Source organism: Nycticebus coucang, chromosome 16 (genome assembly GCF_027406575.1).
Source record: "Nycticebus coucang isolate mNycCou1 chromosome 16, mNycCou1.pri, whole genome shotgun sequence".
Classification (NCBI taxonomy): domain Eukaryota; kingdom Metazoa; phylum Chordata; class Mammalia; order Primates; family Lorisidae; genus Nycticebus; species Nycticebus coucang.
Genome location: NC_069795.1, coordinates 48,986,229 through 49,002,918, shown reverse-complemented (window position 1 = coordinate 49,002,918; position 16,690 = coordinate 48,986,229). Strand labels below are relative to the sequence as shown.

At 37.0% G+C, this 16,690-nt stretch overlaps 1 protein-coding gene across 4 annotated transcripts in view; it reads right to left on the bottom strand.

Annotated features, from left to right (window-relative positions):
* Nucleotides 1-5,779: 5,779 nt before the first annotated feature.
* Nucleotides 5,780-16,690, bottom strand: part of TBC1D23 (TBC1 domain family member 23) — a 78,953-nt gene continuing 68,042 nt past the window's right edge. For all 4 annotated transcript variants that reach the window (XM_053564928.1, XM_053564929.1, XM_053564930.1 and 1 more), the window contains 4 exons: nucleotides 14,447-14,535; nucleotides 10,751-10,886; nucleotides 9,004-9,198; nucleotides 5,780-6,042 (listed from right to left, as the gene is read on the bottom strand). In XM_053564928.1, coding sequence (XP_053420903.1) covers nucleotides 5,961-6,042; nucleotides 9,004-9,198; nucleotides 10,751-10,886; nucleotides 14,447-14,535 — 502 coding nt within the window. In that variant the 3' untranslated portion in view covers nucleotides 5,780-5,960. The remainder of the gene's footprint in view (nucleotides 6,043-9,003; nucleotides 9,199-10,750; nucleotides 10,887-14,446; nucleotides 14,536-16,690) is intronic.

Sequence of the window (16,690 nt, the reverse complement as noted above, 5' to 3'; positions counted from 1 at the left end):
AAGGCTGAGGTGGGAAGATGGCTTGAGCCCAGGAGTTCCAATTACAGTGATGATGCCACTGCACTCCAACCTGGGAGACAGAGCAAGACTCTCTAAAATAAACGAATGAATATTGTGGACTAGAGACATGTTAGGTACTGGATATTTAATGCTTTTTTGAATTATTTTGTGTAATATTAGACAATGTCTTTACTCTTAGGAAGTCCATGAATAAGTATTAAAGGCTGAAGTGTCAGACTGTCAAACACATGAAAATGGTCAGTAAAATGAGTATGTTCTCAGAAGGGTGAGGTGAGAGGATCACTTAAGCCTAAGGATTCCAGGCCAGCTTGGCAAAAAAGCAATAACCCCATCTCTGAAAGGGAAAGAAAAGGTAGAGATAAAGCAAACATGGTTAAACATTAAATAGAGGACACACAGCTGGTAATATTAGGGGCCTAAACCCTTATCCCACCTCCCCTCCCAGAACAAAAGATCTACCTGGCCTCATCCCAAGAATTCTACTGTTCTCCTCTCTGGGTACACCATTGAACCCCTTTCAGGTAATAGTACTATTTTTAAAATTTGTAAGTTTTGTTTGAGACAGGGTCAACCTCTGTTGCCCAGGCTGGAGTGCAATGGTACTATCATAGCTCACTGTAACCTTGAACTTTTCTGGCTCAAGGGATCTTCCTGCCTCAGCTTCCTAGGTAGCTAAGACTACAGGCAGCATACTATCACTGTCCAGCTAATTTTTAAATTTTTTTGTAGAGATGAGTCCTATATTGCCCAGGCTGGTCTCAAACTCCTAGGATCAAGTGCTGGGATTACAGGCATGGCCTGTAAAAGTTTTAACTTTTTTAACTTTAATAATAAAAAGCTGGGGGTGGGGAACATACCAATTCCTGGACCTGGCTGGAAGATCTTTAATAAACTTTTAATCTCTGCTATGTTTATTGGATATTGAGGTTTCAGGGTCACTTTTGGCCATTTTACAGCATTTTTTTTTTTTTTGAGACAGTCTCACTATGTCTCCCTTGGTAGAGTACTGGGACATCACAGCTCACAGCAACTTAAAACTCTTGGGCTTAAGTGGTTCTTGCCTCAGCCTCCCAAGTACCTGGGGCTACAGGTGCCCACCACCTGCCTATTTTTTTTTTTTTTCGCAGTTGTCATTGTTTTAGCTGGCCTGGGCCAGGTTTGAACCCGCCAGCTTCCGTGTATGTAGCCGGTGCCCTACCCACTGATTACGGGCCCTCCCCATCACTTATAGCCTATTAAACATACACATATATAGACACACACATCCTTTTCATCTAGATTTCCAAGTTTATAAGGTTGTATCTAACAGTGGTCCTAAACTTGTTGGGGCATTTGAAGTGCTTGTAGACAATCCAGATGGAGATGCCCAGTAGGCAGGTAGACATAGTCTCAAGTTTAGATGTCCAGGCTGGAGATTGACTTAGGAGTCATTAGCAGTTTAAGTAAGACAAGGTTCTGTCTTTGGATTAGAACACACAAGTGGACTGTGAAAGGAGCATGCAGAAGAGAGGCATGTGAAGCCTGGGAAAGAGCCATCAAGACAAAGAGCTTGAGGTGAGCTATGCTCACTCGGTTGCCTGCAGGGATGCTGCTGAGTTGGACACTATATGGATTGTTTCTAGAGAAGGGAGAGGTAAACAAAGAAACTTAAAACTTTAAAAAATTTTTCTTTAACACTTTCTGGGCATGATGGAAAAACTAGTCACTGGGTTCTAGTTCTGGCTTTGCCACTGATTTGGTGTTCAGACAGAGGGCAAATCACCTTACTTGCAGGATCTTTGTGGGAAGGAACAAGAGGCTGAAAGGTGGAGTTTATGCAGCCCTCTCTGCCCTCCCCACCTGTTCATTCAGCCTTATCAGCTGTTTCTGTGTTCCCCCTCGTCTAACGTTTGAAAATAAGCCAAAAAGTAAAACGACTAACTCAAATGGATCTTGAAAGCCCAGCCAAAAAACCTGGTGTTCCTTTTCTTTTAGTCTATTCCCAATGTTACCTGTGTCTCACAGTGTTGATGACCTGTTTCAGGCTGGTACTGGTCAGATTTCTATTTTCACTCCAGAGAAGCTATTCCAACATTTTCACTTGCCTGAAAGCTATCTCTATTTACATGACTTTAACATCAGTTCAAACTCAGCATCTAAAATTCGATGCATCATATACAAAAGAGCTTCTCCTCCCAGCTTTTACTCATAGGCAAAACAATTTATGCAGTTTTCCAATTCTCCCTGCTCCCTAGCCCTCCAAAAAAGCTAAATCACGTCTGTGACTTTTGTTAACTAAAACAAAATCTTAAGGCTCTCCCCTCAACCACTGACTGGATCCTCACTTGGCTAAAAGGATCCTCAAAACTGAGTTGCAGACCATGAGAACACAAATCAGACAGGCCTCATCATGCCTCTTCCCCTTCTTAGAGATGTCCTTTGTGACTCACTCACAGGCCGAAGGCTATGCATGAGCTGCTTCAGTTTGTCCTATACTTTGTCTCTAATTAACAGAGGCTTTATCTTTACCTTAAGCTATTCCTTTTCATCTGACTCCTTGTCTTTTAGACAGAGCCTCTTTCAGTCAATTGTCAGCTAAAGAATCTTTAAACCCATCTATAACCTGTAAGCCTCCCCCCACCAGATATCCTTTTTTGAGCCAAACCAATGTCTGCTTTTCATGTTTTGACTTATGACCTCACCTGTAATCTCGAGTCAATGTTCTCAATGTTTCTTGTGGGGCTTCCAAGTCACAGTTCTCAAATTTGGCTCAAAATAAACAAACCTCTTTAAATTATTTTACAGAGTATGGCTTCTTTGCTTCTTTCAAGTCTTTCCTCCCCCACCTCTAGGTAGAGACACAGCCCTTCTTATTCTCAAGAAATGGCCCTGCTATGTCCCTTTACAGTTCCCATCACCACCATCCACAGTGAGGTCTTCCTCACCCTGGGGAGATTGCTACAACCACTTCATACCCGCTCTCCTTTCTGGCAGCATGCCTCTAATTGTTCCTTCAGAGTATCGGAGAAGTGACAGAAAGAAGGGACTGAAAATCAGGAGTTAGAATTGGAGTCATTTGCACAGAATAAGAGCAGAAATTCTTAAGAGCAGATGGAATCCTAGAAGGAAAGAGTACACTACAGAAAGCAAAGGATGAAACTTGGGAATTATCATACTGGGTCAGAGTAGCGGTTCTCAACCTCTGGGTCATGACCCACAGGAACTGTATTAAAGGGTTGAGGCATTAGGAAGGTTGAGAACCACTGGGTTAGAGCTTTGTATAGGGAAGAGCCCAAGAGAATGTGTGTGTAAACATATATAAACAGGCATAAATACATATAAAATTTTTTTTTTTTTTTTTTTTTGCAGTTTTTAGCCGGGGCTGGGTTTGAACCTGCCACCTCTGGCATATAGGGCTGGTGCCCTATCCCTTTGAGCCACAGGCGCCGCTACATACAAAATTTCTAATGCAGATGTCTACAAATCAAGAGACCAGAGTTCATGTGACTTTGAGCAAGTTAATTGTTTTTTGGGGAAGACAGAGTCTCACTTGGTCACCCTCAGTGGAGTGCTGTGGCATCACAGCTCACAGCAACCTCAAACTCTTGGGATCAAGCGATTCTTTTGCCTCAGCCTCCCAAGTAGCTGGGATTATAGACACCTGCCACAATGCCCAGCTATTTTTAGAGACGAGGTCTCGCTCTGGCTCAGGCTGGTCTGGAACCTGTGAGCTCAGGCAATCCACCCACCTCGGCCTCCCAGAGCACTAGGAGTACAGGCGTGAGCCACCGTGCCTGGCCCTGAACAAGTTATTTAATGTAGGGCAGCGGTTCTTACCCACAGGAACTGTATTAAAGGGCCATGGCATTAGGAAGGTTGAGAACCACTGAGGTAGGGACAGCAACTTAATATACTTCAGGGATTAGAGAGATACATAGAGTAAAGCTGGCAAGACGTCTGCCCTGACCATTTCTAGTCAACCTTGTACTGGAAGCTGTAGTCAGGAATTAGGTAAGAAAAAGAAATATACGGCATCCAGATTGGAAAGAAAGAAGTGAAACTGTATTAATTCATCAGATGATAGGACATGTATATAGAAGGTCCAAATGAGCCCACAAAAAATGGTTAGAATAAAAAGTGTCAATATTTAAACTAGTTTAAACTACCTCTTTACTCCTCCCCATCTACTTGAATACAAATACGAATCTGAAATACGAACATTTAAATTCTAAAAGATCAACCTCAGGAGATTTACAAGTTGGGAAAAAAGGAGAGACAGACACTGCCTTTAAGAACACAGTTCTGAGCAAACTGTACTGATTTATTTACAATTGTAATTTATAAACAGTAACACAAACATCTTTACATTAATATTATGAAAAACCTCCCAATGCTGAAATGGGCAAAAACTGAGACTTCAGGGCATTTTTTTTTTTTTTTTATTTTTTATTTTTGGCCGGGGCTGGGCTTGAACCCGCCACCTCCGGCATATGGGACCGGCGCCCTACCCGTTGAGCCACAGGCGCCGCCCAACTTCAGGGCATTTCTAAAGGAGTGCCAAAAAAGGGAAAAAATGCAATACAACAATTTTGGGGGAGAGTTATATCAAGTATTGCACCAGGTGCAATTTCATGCAAATGTCTTCAACCATTCAAACTGTTTTTATTAAATATTATAAAACTTACTGAATTATGTTGCCTTTTATTCACTTGATTTCTAAGAAGTAAATCAAAATAACCAGCTGTTAACAGGGTACATCTAAAAATTTCTCCTATAAACCCCTTTTTAGACTATGGCAGAATATATTTGCTACTTCCCAAATCGATTTTTCCAAAAATCATTCCATTGCCCCAAATGTGTTACTGGATTTCTCTTACCAAATGTGTCTAATATGGACCATTATAAATTAAATTGAGAAGCTATAAAATAAAGCAGAACGATTTTCAGTTTTGTCATGTTAAGAGAATAAAAATAGTTTCAAACTACAGGAACTTTAATGAAAAGGCAAAATCCGGAGAGAGAAATTTCAGAAAGTGAAGATAATAACAATTACAGTTCTTCTAGCTCTCTGATTATTTGGCTTTTATTTAAGTGGATATTAGTGTGGTCACAGACCATAATCTCAATGAGGATAAATCAATGTGTGCTTAATACTTGTTTTGAAATATAAATCATATAATCCACTTGTAATAAAGACCAGTGACAGCTTTACAAATACAATTCTGTCCCTAAAATGTTAATTTTTCATCTTAACATGCCTACCTCCTAATTATAATGCTTTTAACTGCCCCTTAAAAACCATCGAAATAAAGTTTAGTATTTCTGAAGCACTTAATGTCCAAATAATTAGCTAATGGAGCAAAGATTATTCAGAAATTGATATTTCAACATTTCACTAAATGAAATGTATCTTGAATTGGCAGGAATCTTTACCCATTTCTTTAAAAAGACTTCACCCTAAGAAGAACAAACAGCAAGCTAATTATTAACCTATGTTTTTAACTTTCTAATAGTGTTCAGTGAGTAAAACTAAATGTAGCAATTAAAGAAGTCTCTTCGAATTAGAATTCTATCTCTAATTTTCAGTGAAGACATTGCAAATATTCATGTGTATGGTTGTTTTTAAACTGATAGTGATGCTTGTTAAAACAGCTCTTCAAAACAGAACTGCATTCCATATCCTTACTTAGTGTCCCTAAGGGCAGAGGGTCAGTTACTCCAAGGTTATTTAGTAACTGACCTTTATAATAAATCATTTTATAAAACAAAAAGCAGAAGAAAATTTGTAAAAGTTTTAACTGTCCAGAGATTGATTACAACAATTTACACTTTCTTAGACCAGCTTTTCAAGCATTCCCCACAAGCAAATCAAAGGTCTCCAGTTAGTATTCAGTCAGGAAGTATTTATGTCCATGTTTCTCTTGGTTGCCTTAACTTCTTTTAAATAATTTTATTTTATATTAACTTTCCAAAGCATCCAAAACTTTCATGATCTGTTGTTTTATGGCTTTGGTAGCATCCCCTGCATTTGGAATCAAATACCTATGGGGAAAAAAATATATGTAGATTAATACAGTGCTTTCCTAAGACTCAGCTAAGATGTCACCTCCAATGGGAAGATTTCCCTAACCCACAAAGCCAGCAGAGATGCCGCCTATGTACTCCTCACAGCTTATTTAACAAATATACAAAAGCTTATTTTGAAAGAAAGAAAACCTAAACATAAAGGTAATGCGAGTTTTCATAACAGTGTAAAATTTGAATCATTATTAAGTGTACATAATGGCTAGATAAAAAAACACAAGATAAAAAAATACAATATCCTGCTGCCCAGAGTACAGTCATAATTCAATCAGCTACAGTCATAATTTGATAGTATCTAATTTCAAAGACAATGATAACTCCAACACTTAGTAGTTTGACCTTGAGCAAGTAATTTAAGTTAAAACAGATTCCTATATAAGAAATAGGTATGGTTATCCCAATTTTACAAAGGGATATGTGTGTATGTATAATTTTATATACATTAAATAAAAAATGATATCATAGGATCTGAAATATTAAGAAAGATGAAATTCATGGTAATTATACAAAATACCAATACCATAGACTAAATAGCCATATTCTTTTCCAGGAGCATAAAAATATGACTTTTTTTAAAAAGCATTTTCTATGAAACCTAACAAAAAATTCCACTGTATAAATCATCTGCAAGTGTTACATATGCAAGGCAGTATAGGAAACCATTAAGTACCTAGGAACAACAGGAGGGGGGAATCTGGCTAATTTATTACAACTGTCTTTCTAAAACTCTAGATTTTAAAACAATGCTCATCTATAAAATAAAATAAACTTCAATTTCTTTAGCAAAATTTAGGGAAAAACATTTAAAACAAGTATCAACTACCTGAATCATACATGAAAGTCATAATTCAAATGTCCTTTGGTTAGAATTAATTTATAAGTAGATATCTAAATGTGTGTATTATCTGACCCACTACATGTATGGATTTATCCTAGAAAAACTAATTGGACAAGTCTATGAATATGGATTATTAAAAACCCATTAAAAGGCCTGGGCGCCCATAGCTCAGTGTTTAGGCTGCCAGCCACATACACTGGGACTGGTGAGTTCAAACCTGGCCCGGGCCTGCTAAAACAAACAAAAAAATAGCCAGGCATTGTGGCAGGCGCCTGTACTCCCAGCTACCAGGGAGGCTAAGGCAAGAGAACTGCTTGAGCCCAAAAGTTTGAGGTTGCTGTGAGCTGTGATGCCACAGCACTCTACCGAGGGCAACAAAAATGAGACTCTGTCTCAATTAAAAAAAAAGGAAAAAATCCATTAAAAGAGGGTATAGTGAAACACTAGAAACGATCTAAATGCCAATCAGTAGTGGACTTGTTAAATCAGTGCCCTACGAATATCCATGTAATCATTAAATTGTGAAGAATTTATAAAGATGCATACATACTGACATTAAACTAATACTTTTTCTAAAAAGAATCAGGTTTTTAAAAGCCTGTATCCTAGGTATATATCCAGAAGACCAAAAATCACATCATAACAAAGATATCTGTACCATAATGTTTATTGCAGCCCAATTCATAATTGTTAAATCATGGAAGAAGCCCAAGTGCCCATTGACCCACAAATGGATTTTAATAAATTGTGGTATATGTACACCATGGAATATTATGCAGCCTTAAAGAAAGATGGAGACTTTACCTCTTTCATGTTTACATGGATGGAGCTGGAACATATTCTTCTTAGCAAAGTATCTCAAGAATGGAAGAAAAAGTATCCAATGTATTCAGCCCTACTATGAAACTAATTTATAGCTTTCATATGAAAGCTATAACCTATAACCTAAGGGGGAAAGGGAGGGGAGGAAGGAGGATGGGTAGAAAGAGGGTAATTGGTGGGGCCACACCTACAGTACATCATATAAGGGTACACGTGAAACTTACTAAATGTAGAATATAAATGTCTTAACATAATAACTAAGAAAATGCCAGGAAGGCTATGTTAACAAGTGTGATGAAAATATGTCAAATTGTACATAAAACCAGTGTATGGTGCCCCATGATTGCATTCATGTACACAGCTATGATTTAATAATAAAAATATAAATAAATAAAAATTTAAAAAGCCTGTATCAAATCTATCTAGTTTTTATATATGAATAGATACATACATATAGAAATATATCTGAAAAGATATTCACCAAAATACTAACAGGGTAGAATTTACAAAACACATTCTTTACGTTTTCCTTTACTATTTGAATATTTTCATAATGTGAATATATTATTACATAAAATAAAGTGATTTTTATTTTTTCAAAAATATTACTTTCTTTCAATGAGAAACATAAGTACAGATACATGATGTCTGCTACCTAATTATCTGTACAATTGTGGAAAAGGTGAATTAATTTTCCCTTACATCTGAAGTTGATTATTTAAGTGTTCATATATTACCTTCAACTTACTATTTATAAGCACTCTTGTAAATAAGTAAACATAACGCCAAATCTCAAGAGAACAATGTGAACTGACTCAAGGTGGAATAAACTACTGATCAGGAGTCAGGAGGGTGAAGATCTAGGAATTCATTCAATCCCTTGGACTTCAATTTTTTTTTTTTTTTTTTGGAGACAAGTCTCCTTGGTCTCCTGAGGTAGGCCATGGCGTTATCGTAGTTCACAGCAACCTGAATCTCTTGGGCTCAGGCGATCCTCTTGCCTCAGCCTCCCATGTAGCTGGGACCTACAGGCACCCACCACAATGCCCAGCTAGTTTTTCTATTTCACTTACTGAAATCATACACTAATGGCTAAACCACATATGACCAAGGCCTGGGGAGGAAAAGGTAACAAAGAACACTAATAAAAGTAGTTCAACTATCTTATTCCACCATCCACTCCCTGAAACACATAAACAAACTGTGCTTAATAATGAACAACAGTAATTCAGATAATATCATCCTAAGAAAAATCTTACCTTTCAATTGCCAAGATTTCTATTCCTGAAGCACTGCTATTTCCATACTTGAAGGTAATTAGCTCAGGATGTTTTTTTTTGGATGTAATTTTAACTACAGAATTAAGTGCTTGTCGAGACTGTATATAAGCCAATCCTTTCCGTGAAAGAATCTCCCTTAAACAGTACATATGTGTTGCAGTAACCAACAGATGACTTGATGAGAGAAAAGAGCATTAAAGGAAAAAAAGAATTTTAAATAAATGTAATTCAAAATAAGTGCTGCTTTAACAGTCCCAATTATAAAAAAAGTTCACTGTAATTAAATTACTTTAGAATGTGAAAACATAAACAGAGGATATCTGTAAGCAAGTAAGCTTATAGTTTTAAATTTTTCTTTAATTGTATGCAAAATTAATGTTTTATAAACATAATCCTGAAACTATTAAGAAAAGTCATTAATATTTTATAATAAAACATTCAATATATATAGAAATCATTAAATATAATATTTTTGATTGAAATGAACTATACTACTTTTCAGACTTTTCACAGTATTATCTACATTCATAAACTATTCTCATTTAACATACCATAAGTCTATATTTAAAACTGACCATCACTGCAGTATGTAGTTGGGCTTTCTTACGTTTTATAATGTTCTGTAACTGGTTCCTTAAGGCAAAATGAACACAGAACTATTAACACCACCCCCCCTTGTGTATCTCAATATTATCACCTTATAGTGATAATATTTTTACAGTTTTTTATGGATAGTACTGCAAGAAGACAAATATCAGATGAGCCCAGAATGTGGAACACTCCTGCAGGGAAATTAGCCTGGACTCAAAAGACTCATTAATCATGAAGAGAAAAAGGAAGCAAGGGGGAGGGAGAGAGTACTGTTGACATCAGGTGAGACTAAAGAGATACAACAGACAAATGCAATGTGTGAACTGTGACTGGATCCTGGATCAGGAAGAAAAAACAGATTTTTAAAATATACTTTGGTGACACTGAAAATTTTGAGTACAGTTTATATGCTGAATGATTTTAATGTTTTAAATTTTTTTAGGTAGGGTAATGGCATTGGAGTTGTATATAAGAATGCTCATATGCTTGAAGATTTATGCTAAAGAATGTAGGGGTGAAGTGTCACATCTGTAAGCTTCTTTTGAATGGTTTGATAAGAGGGAAGTGTATGTGTATGAGTGTGCACATCTATACACATAGATGGAGTTGTATAAAAAGTTCTTAACAGCTGGTAATCTAGGAGAGGATCATAAGGGCACTATTCCTTTAACTTTGTTTTTTCTTTTTTTAAGAGACAGAGTCTTACTTTGTCACCCTCGGTAGAGTGCCATGGCATCACACAGTTCACAGCAACCTCCAACTCTTGGGCTTAGGCGATTCTCCTGCCTCAGCCTCCCAAGTAGCTGGGACTACAGGCACTCGCCACAATGCCCGGCTATTTTTTTGTTGCAGTTTGGCCAGGGTCGGGTTTGAACCCACCACCCTTGGTATATGGGGTCAGTGCCCTACTCACTGAGCCACAGGCGCCCCCCTCCTTTAACATTTTTAAATGAAAAATTTCAAAATAAAAATTACACAAATATTTTAAAAAACAAGACATAATACATAGTATAACCCAACACAGAAAAATTTTATCTTGTACTTGGGTAAATAAAAGTTCTCCTCCAGATCAGTTAAGTATTATTAACTTCCTCATATTCAATTTTACTTCTAAAGAAGAAATTTTAAAATGTACCTAGGAAACATGTGTCCACTTTCTTTCACTTCTTTACATGGAAAATGATGTTTGACGTCTGGCTTGTTTATCCAAGTCTGAATGTTTACAACCTCTTTTCTATCATCATCTGACATTGAAGAACTGTCAATTTCATCTATAAAGGATTTAAAGTGTTAAATTTGGATATTACAAACTTTTAAAATAATGTATTTCTTAACAGTCTAAAAAATATCCAGTATTTTGAATACGTGGATTGAAAAAAAAAAATTGTAACAATCACCAAAGTGTGGAAACAACATAAATGCCCACCAACCCAGGAATGGATTAACAAGCTGTGGTATATGTATACCATGGAATACTGTTCAGCCACTAAAAAAGATGGAGACTTTACATCTTCTGTATTAACCTGGATGGAGGTGGAACATACTCTTTTTAGTAAAGCACCACAAGAATGGAGAAGCAAGAATTCAATGTACTCAATTTAATATGAAGGCAGTAGATGATCTAACATAAGGGGGAAACGGGGGAACAAGAGAGCAAGGAGAGTGGAGGAGGGGAGACAATGGGGATCACAGTATATGACACACCTTTTAGAGGCAGGAGACAATTGTAAGAGGGACTTTACCTAACAAATACAATCAGTGTAACCCAATTCTTTGCACCCTCAATGAATCCCAAACAATAAAAAAAGAAAAGAAAAAACAAATTCTAATCCAGCCACTCTATTTCCTTATGCCACTGATACTAACACAGAAATATTTTTATAAAACATCACTTTATATGGTAAGGTAAAAATATTAAGAATATACTTTTATATGTTAAAGTAGGGAAATTTCCACATTTTTGGGGGGGAGACAGAATCTCACTCTGTTGCTAGGCTAAAGTGCTGTGGGATCAGCCTGGCTAACAGCAACCTCAAACTCCTGAATTCAAGCAGTCTTCTTGCCTCAGTCTCCTGCATATTCCTGTTGGGACTACAGGCACCTGCCACAATGGCTGGCTAAGTTTTCCCTTTTTTAGTAGAGATGGGGGATCTCTTGCTCAGGCTGGTCTTGAACTCCTGATCCTCCCACCTTGCCTTACCACAGCACTAGGATTACAGGCATGAAACACCATTCATAGCCTCAACTTTTTTAATGCAGATAACAATGATCTGCCTTGTTTGTAAAAAGATGGCTTTGTCCAATAATAAGCACCTATCTTGAGAGTAAAAACGGTAGAGTTCTTTTTAGCTCACTCATCTCTGATTTTAGGGAAAATAATAAAATCAACCCTAGAATAAATAAGTAAAAATCTAGTTTTTTCGAACAAAAGAAAAATTATTTAATTATTCGATTTTTCTTATTTAAGAAAGAGGAATTAGTCTCCAATGTTAATAATTATAAATGTTCTTTGCTTTGTTTCTAAATAAATACTTCAAAATATAAAGAGACATGAAGAACAAGGAAACCCTAGGTGTGGTCCCTCCGTCTACCCTCCCTCTATCAAACCACCCCCCTCCCCACCCATCACTCTGCCCTTCCCTCCTTCATCCTGAGCTATAGTTGTGATTCATCTTTCATATGAAAGTGTGAGTGATTATAAATTGGACCACACCTATGGAATATATTGCAAGGGTACAGATCAAGTCTATCAAGTATAAACACAAATGTCATAACACAGTGATTAAGTAAATGAGGAGAAAGCTCTGTTGATTAGTTGGATGTAAGCGTTACAATTTGTACAAAAAATCAACACATTGAATCCCACAAAGGCATAAACATATTCATGACCTATGCATATATAACTTAATAAAAGAAAAAAAAAAGAAAAAGGAAACCCTATGTACCCACACTCCAGCTCAAACAAAAGTGAAACCCTGGCCAGACACAATGGCTAATGCCTATAATCCTAGCACTCGGGAGGCTGAGGCAGGAGGATTACTTGAGTTCAGGAGTTCAAGACTGGCCTAACTAAGCCAGATCAACACCCCTGTCTCTACAAAAAAAGAAAGTAATTAGCTGGGCATGGTGACACATGCTTATAATCGCAGCTGCTTCGGAGGCTGAGGTAGGGCAATCACTTGAGCATAGCAGTTGGAGATGGCAGTGACCTATGATGATGCCACTGCACTCTGGCTAGGGCAACAGAGTGAGATGAGATTCTCTGTCTCAAAAAAAAAAAAAAAAATGAAACCCTCGTGCATATCTCCCCATTCATATTCCCTTCCCTTTCCACCAAGAACTACTGACTATCTGAATTTGGTATTATCAGTTCCATACATGTCTTTAACCTTACATGAATATTCCTAAATAATATACAGAAGTATTTTTCAGTTTAAACAAAATATATATAACAAGTAGACTACTTAATGGCATTCTTCTACAACTGCTACCCTACTCCCAACATTGTGAAATGTATGCATAGTGATACACAAAAGTTTTGGTTTTCTCATTTTCACTATGGTCCAACTCTCCACAGTGAAAATATATGGGTGTGTTTACATATAAATATAAATATACAATTATTCATCCCTTAACTTCTTTCCTTTGTTAAAGAAAGGAGCTGAGATATTCAGGGAGGCAGATTGATAAGTAACACAGAGGGGGGAAAAGAGAAAAAAAAAAGAAATAATTAGAAACTGTGCAAGTTTTCTGGAAAATGACTTTATAATACTTATTAATATGTCAAGTTTGATTCCCTGTAATCTAGCAAACTGCTAAGAACATACACTCTAGATACACTTTCAAAAGTTAGTCTAGACACAACAGAACCTCCATAGTTGATCACCTCCTTAAATGACCACCTCAAGTTGATCTAATTTTCACAGACATGTACCAATGCACTCAATGGAAGTTCTTTATGTTGACCAGTTTGTTACAGTCCTTTGAGTGGTCAACTTACAGGCATTCTACTGTAGATGTGTAATATCCATTATCCTTTGACACAGAAAAAAACCTGGAAAACCACCAGTGTCAACTAGAAGAAAACTGGTTAAATAAATTGTGGTATGTTTATATGGCAGAAAAATAATAAGGAAGTAAATGAGCTGAAATGGAAAATATGCAACATGTATTATTAACTGGAAAAAGAAAGGGAGATTTAGTAGCCTTTTTTTCTCATTCTATACATTTATACATATATCTATATTTACAATCCAATACACATGATAACCAATATTAATTACGATTGCTTAATTAGGATAATCTGGGCAGTGGGATTTTATAAACCAAACACTAAATTATTTTTTAAAACATAATGACAACCAAATAGAAGATACAAGTTGCTCCGACACAATATCCCCCTCTTGTGGCCTTTTAGGATATTGCCTCCAGTTTCATAAGGCTCTTTTTAGACGTCTCCAATTTTGGAATTCTCTGAACTTTATTGCCACAACTCTCAATCTCTTCAGTGGATGATCAAAAAAAATTAAATCCACTCTCATGGATTTAAATACCATTTATACACTAATAGCCCCAAATTATCATTAGCTTGAACCTTTCTCTTCAGCTGAAGACTCCTACAATCAATTGCCTACTCTACATTTCTGCTTGGATTTCCAATAGGCATAACCTACAATATCTAAAATCTAATTCATAATATAAAGCCCTAGATTCTCCAATTCTCGCTACAGAATTTTTTTTTTAAGTAGTTGTTTGGCTAGTCCCAAAACAAACTGTATAATCACTCCTAGTGACTGAGCAAAGCAGTCTGTAGATAAGCGTATTACTACACCTGTGTCGTATTCTTCTTCATCCCCAATGCTGAAAACAGGCTTCACACCACGGTAAGGCTTGCCCACTCTGTCACTGCTGCTCACATGCCTATATTCAAAGAATTTCAGGGAGGAAATTATCACTTAAGACATTACTGAAGATCTTTACCAAGCAACATTTAAATATTCAAACAAAAAAAAAATGTTTTTTGCTGCTTCCCTCCCTAGTGTAACCATAGTTTTAAGATAGCTAATTTAAAAAAACTGAAAAAAAATGTTAGCAAAAGTGCTATAAGGATTTGATGGGCTGAATGCTCTCAAATCTGTAAAAATTAAATTTTAAACAATTTCAATATTCACATTAAAACTATGCTTAAATATATTTGGCCTTAGGGAAGTCACTTAACATCTTTTCCCTCTGTTTCCTCCTCTGTAAAACAGTGATAACATTACCCCTCAGGATTATTGTAAGAATTAAATCAATTAATTCTTTCGTAGTGCTATCAGAACAATGCCTTGTATATATAGCCAGTGCTAGATTATGGAACCAAATATCAAATTCCAACAGGAGTACTTAAGCCTTCTAATATAAATGCAAATGTCTTAAGATATTTCCTCCCTTTTTTTTTAAAGACAGTCTCAAACTGTCGCCCTGGGTAGAGTGCTGTTGGAGTCATACCTCACAGCAACCTCAAACTCAGGCTCAAGCGATCCTCTTGCCTCAGTTTTTCTATTTTGAGTAGAGACAGGGTCTCACTTTTGCTCAGGCTGGTCTTGAACTCGTGAGCTCAAGTAATCCACCCGCCTCGGCCTCCCAGAGTGCTAGGATTACAGGCGTGAGCCACAGCGCCTGGTCTCCCATTTTTTTGCAGTTTTTGGCCAGGGCTGGGTTTGAACCCACCACCTCCAGCACATGGGCCAGCGCTCTACTCCTTTGAGCCACAGGTGCCGCCCTCCATTTTTTATTAGTTACTTTTTGATTGTTCTTTCCTCTGAGACAGGGTCTCACTCTGTGGCTTGGGCTAGAGGCAGCATCATCTTCATAGTTTACTATAACCTCAAACTCCTGGGCTCAAGCAATCCTCCCGAGTAGCTGGGACAACAGGTGTGTGCCACCATGCCCAACTTATTTTTTCAACTTTATGTATAGAAGGGGATCTTGCTATGTACTCAGGCTAGTCTTGAACTCCTGACCGCTAGAGATCCTCTCCCCTCAGCCTTTCAAAATGCTAGCATTACAGGTGACAGCTACCATGCACCACCTACTTTTAACTGAAACTAAGATTCTACTTCTGTTGCATAAATACAAATAAATCATAAAAATTAATGTCATTTTCAAGAGGCACATAGATAACAGGGCCAGGTGTGTCAACTCACTCCTGTAATCCTAGCACTTTGGGAGGCCAAAGGAGAAAGACTGTTTTGAGGCCAAGACCGAGAGACCCAGTCTGTACAAAAAAAAAAAAATACGAAAATTAGGGACTTGGGGATATGCACCTATAGTCCCAGCTACTCAGGGGGCTGAGGCAGAAGAACTGTTTGATCCTAGGAGTTTGAGGTTGCAGTTGAGCTATAATGATGTCACTGCACTATAACCCAGGTGACAGCAAGATCCTGTCTTAAAAAAAAAAGCAGAACATAGGAAGACATAAATCATCTTAATGAATTCTATAGGAAGTGTGGCCTCTATTTAATATAAAAATTAATACCTGGGTACTTTTTGGGTAATCCCAAATAAACCATGAGGTAAAATTAAGATATCTCAATAAAATATTACATGTTTCTGGGGGCAGGGGCAAGGACACTGTTTTATTTGTAGGACAAGATTCAGTTAAAATTACGCTAAAAAGGAAGATTCTAGCATTTTTTGTGTACATATAAATACAAAGATATGCAGAATCTTTTATTTTCAAGATATTCCAATGTGCAAAAAAAGAATCAAGTTACATGTCTTAGTGTTAGAATTCGATTTTCCCAGAATATAGAAATTGAATCTGTATTTTAATTATTTTTAATACATATCATGAATAAAATTCTTATTGTAGCCTAATTTTGTTGAAATAGGCTTAAATCTTTAACTTCTTCTAAAACAACATTCCTCGATAAAAAACTACTGAGAGTTTACAACATATTCTTTGGAAATAACAAGTTAGAGTAATCAACACATAGCTCTACGGTTGATTAAAAGTCACGAAACCATGTGGTGCCCTTAGCTCACTGGGTAGGGCACTGGCCACATACACCAAGGCTGGCAGGTTCAAACT